Source organism: Azolla caroliniana, unplaced genomic scaffold (assembly GCF_043228905.1).
Source record: "Azolla caroliniana isolate FFs.n. ecotype wild unplaced genomic scaffold, voAzoCaro1.0.p SCAF_21, whole genome shotgun sequence".
Classification (NCBI taxonomy): domain Eukaryota; kingdom Viridiplantae; phylum Streptophyta; class Polypodiopsida; order Salviniales; family Salviniaceae; genus Azolla; species Azolla caroliniana.
In genome coordinates this window covers 6,287,162-6,291,842 of record NW_028230456.1, presented here as the reverse complement: position 1 = coordinate 6,291,842, position 4,681 = coordinate 6,287,162, and the positions used below count along the sequence as shown (strand labels likewise).

Genomic DNA, 4,681 nt, shown 5'->3' with positions numbered 1-4,681 from the left:
TCATGCTTTAGCCACTTCTATATCTTCCGACTTTTGCTCCAACTGTCGAATCCTCAATGCTAGTAGATTTTCTCTACTAATCTCATCTTGCCATGAAAATGCCAGCCATGAAACAATACTTTTTTCCACTGGCATTATCGGCTTCTGTCCGAATATGAGCTTTGTCAGCATATATCCTGTCATCGTGCTATGAGTAGTCCTGTCAACCCATAGTGCAAATGGCAGTAGACGCGTCCATTCTCCTATTTTCCCATGGCAAGCTTTCATTAGAGCCTTCACAATCGGTCCATGTCCACGTTCCACTTTCCCATTCGCTTCAGGATTATACGTTGTGGTAAGAGATAACTTGATTCCCATCTTGGAGAAGATTTCTCTAGCTTCATTGGCATCCAACTCGCCTCGATCAAGCACTATCTTGCCGACGCATCCATATATGCAAATAACATCTTCAAGAAGGAATTTGCGTATTGATGATGTCTCCTTAATTGTCAATGCTCGCCCTTCAACTTGATTGGTAAGATCCTCTCTTGCGAGCACAAGATACTTCATTTTCCATCGCCCCATTGGCATCATTACTATATCCACCATCCGTGACTTGTAATGCATAGCCAACGGGTAAGTTAGATGAAATTCATCTCGATGGCGAACATTTGAAAACATCTAACATTCCTTACATGTTTCCACGTAAGCTAAGCTACTACATCCTTGTAGATGCCCGACCACCAATATTTCTCCTTAAGCTTCGTGAACGTAGCCCATATTCCTCGATGGCTTGCAAAAACAGTATCATGAAATTCAGACATCGGTTTTTGTTTGTCTTCCAACTTGCAAACAACTCTCATTGGAGTCCCATTCTTCTTTTTTGCATGCCTCCAAAGACCTCCATCCTTAAGGAAATACTTGTACGCCTTCTTCCGAATTTGGTGGAAGTTTTCCGTCGACCAGGATTCATCTTTTTGGAGAGAACTCAAGTATTTCCCAATCTCCACGAATTCGCCTTCATAGTCCTCTTCTATGAAAGTAGTCAACACCCGAGCATAGGAACTTGTAAAGAAATCCAAGCCAACATCCTCTTCATCAGAATGTCGATCTTCTTCACTGTCATATCTCGCTCGTGATAACATGTCTGCAATGACATTATGCTTCCCAGCTGCATGAAGGATCTTCGGGTTGAGTGATTTGATATATGCGATCCAACGTAACATGACAATATTTGGTGTACTACAACCATATATCATGCCCAAGATTGGTAGGCAATCTGTCTCAATTATGACTTCTGCTCCAATAAGGTAGTCATGATCAGACTTGATCGCTAATACAATTCCCCATAGCTCCCTCTTCACTTGGGCATACCTTCTTTGTCTGTTACTTAACACTTTCGTGCCAAACCGAATTGCATATCGGTTGCAATCTTCATCTTCTTGGTTGATAACCCATCTAATTCCAGTCGGACTAGTATCCACAGTCACGAAAATGGGCTTGCCTTCTAAATAGTTTGCCTTCCATAATGCAGGTGCCTCCATCAGTGATTTCTTCAACCTTCTGATGGCGAAAGTATGCTCGCTTCTTCTTCAGTAGACTGTACAATGGCTCAACAATGTGGGCGTACTGTGGAATCCAAATATGATAAAACGTGCATGCTCCAAGGAACCTTCGAACCTCTGTTTGGGATATGTATTCCTCTTTCATGTCCTGGATCGCATTCACCTTGGATGGCGAAGGCTTCCAGCTATATGCTCCACACAAGTCACCTACCACCAAGATCTCTAGTTGCCCGAATGCGGACTTTTCTCCCGAAAATCTCAAATTCTCATCTTCGAGCCTTTGCAACACCTTCTTGCAATCCTTCATATGATCCACGACGAACTTTCTACATCCATCCTTATCTTTCGATTCATCCTTCTCCTCATCTGAACATCCTTTTATTGGAATATCATCCAAGAAAGGTATCGTGAGTCACGAATTCTTCTTCTCCTATTCTGCTTTCTTCTTTCAGCACCTTGTATCCGACGCTTGTCCTTCTTGTTGAGTAGTGTTAGTTTACATGTGCCGATAGGTGTGACACATGTTGCTTCTCCTTGCAATCCACGTGCTCTGCTTCCTTGTGGGGACTTATGATTGTTCGAACTATTTGTGCCCCACACTTCAATAGTCCGCTCTAAAAATCCGAGGATTCGCCTCCAAGGCTATCTCGGTTCCTTTCATGATTAGCTCGCACCGTCAAGAATTGAACAAATCTTTGACTGTCAAGGCTCTTGACTCGTGCGAAGGCTGCTCCATTATCGAACAACTTGGTCTCCATCCGGGATGATGTGATATACGGTTGTCCTAGGATGACAGGATGTGAAGCCGAGTCTTGTACGAAGAAGTGTCGATTAATCTCCACATCCCCGATTGTGACTTTAACATTGGGGCAAGCTCCATACAAGTCCTCCGTGGCCTTCGTCGCCGCTCGAATCTTCCATCCATGGTTCGTATTAATCGGCCATCTTACTTTCTTGTAGAACTCGATTGCATGGCCTCTATGTTTAGTTGCATGCGTTCACACATGACCTTTACTTTAGTTAAAAAAAACATAAAGTTGGGCCTATGCCGATCCATGTGTCCCGACCGACCTGCGACTGATCCATTCCATATCCATTCCATATCCATTCCAAAATCATTTTGAGCAATTCATCCGTCTACGCAGACACATCCATGCCTCCGGCCCAAATTACCCTAACCGTTCTATGCTCCAAACACACATATATAAAGAATGGGTCCTGGGTCAAATTATATATTGTTGGATCTGATGTTGTCTTATCTATGTGGGATATCTTACAATTATGTTTCCCCCATCTTCTCAAACTTTATACTCATATTAGCTTGATACTTAGTTGTCCGTTTCATATGTAGTAAAATGCGTTCGGAAGCTCTTGAACATGTCCATCTTTTCATATCAAGCCATTAAGCTAACCCAAAATTATTATTTCATATCGTGTGTGAAGAACCACATGACAACGCACCTAGAGACTTGCTCATATAAAGCACAGATGGCCCAAATCACGTCATTTGGTATCTATAGGCTTTTAGGCCTATCAAACAACCGCTCCCTAGGGATTGCGTCAAAGGCTTTGCGGGAGTCCACAAAACAACAATATAGTCAATAGTGTGAAGATATGGTCAATAGTGGAGAAGGCTCGTGTTTGAAGCCAACCTGCTCGGGTGCTCGAAGACTTAAGGTTTCCATATAATTGGTGAGCTCTGCTTCCATTTTTATACCATATGATTTAGAGAGCGTATGAGCTATCATAATGGTCCTATATGTTATTGCGAGCCTTTGTGTAATCAATTAAGCATCTAAGTGGGAAGATATGGTCAATAGTGGAGAAGGCTCGTGTTTGAAGCCAGCCTGCTCGGGTGCTCGAAGACTTAAGGTTTCCATATAATTGGTGAGCTCTGCTTCCATTTTTATACCATATGATTTAGAGAGCGTATGAGCTATCATAATGGTCCTATATGTATTTGGGTCCATGGGGTCCCCTCCTTTATGTATAGGGACCATTGTGGTGGAAAACCTTCAATTGAAGATTAGAGTGCGGAAGGGAGCTAGGCACTCTCGAGCATATATGATGTGTTTGGCTCACAATCTTGTGTGGTCCATGGACTTCCTATGTTGTAATTTCTTTATGACCTTCGTGACCCTAGAGGTTTTGAAAAGTGTCCCCATAGTAAGTCGAGGTGTAAAAGGCATGGGAATGGGTGGTTGGTTTGGGACGTGGTAGAGTCTCTCTATATATGTGTGCCAAGTCTTCGGATCCTTGATGGGTGTTTGTGGTCTTGGTTCCCGTAGTGTCTTCCATGCAAGGTTGGAATCGATCGATCGATCGATCGATCGAGAGAGAGAGAGAGAGAGAGAGAGAGAGATGGATGTAGCTTAGTTGGTAAGGTTGCCCATACATTCCACGGTGGCATCTAGTGAATTAAGAGATATATAAGAAGTATATAATAGAGAGATGAGGAAGTTGGGTTTCAAACCCAGAACACAATGCTTATAATGCTAACAACTTACCACTAGGGTAAGGTAATTACAATAAAGAGAGAGAGAGAGAGAGAGAGGATTTCTAGTTAGGCCATAATGGAGAGCAGGTGGTCATGGGTTCAAACCCTACATTGCAGTGGCATCTAGTGAAATAAGAGATATCTATGGAGTAATAAAGAGGTGAGAAGCTTGGGTTTCAAACCGAAGATATAGTGCTAGTAGTGTAAACGACTTACCACTAGTGTAAGCTAAATACAATTATAAAAAGAAGAAGAAGAGATGAGTTCTCCTAGAGAGCACAATGTTTTACATACGAAATACTGGGCTATGTTAATCTAAAACAATTACCTAAGAATTTATTATGATTAAAAATCATTCAAAAGAAATGTGATGATTATATGTTAGTAAATTAATTATGTTGATTTCCATGTTGAAATTCCAGATGGAATGCTTCCTAAACTACCATATAAAGAGCAATTCTTTAGTATGGAAAACATTTGAAGATACGACTATAACAAAGACCAATGATGATATAAAAAATGTGCCTTGCGAAGTTGATGATGACTCTATTATTCCTAGCACAACCCATAATTCCAGCATAGACCTTCCTAACCTAATTGATTTTGGTATTGATGATAACTCTTAACCTAGTGATGATAA

The 4,681-nt window shown here is 41.6% G+C and overlaps 1 protein-coding gene across 1 annotated transcript; it reads right to left on the bottom strand.

Moving 5' to 3' along the window:
- LOC147850520 (uncharacterized) lies at positions 1-606 on the bottom strand. The gene has a single exon (XM_087336800.1). The coding sequence runs from the start codon at positions 604-606 to the stop codon at positions 1-3; it is 606 nt and encodes a 201-aa protein (XP_087192926.1).
- Positions 607-4,681: the final 4,075 nt, after the last annotated feature.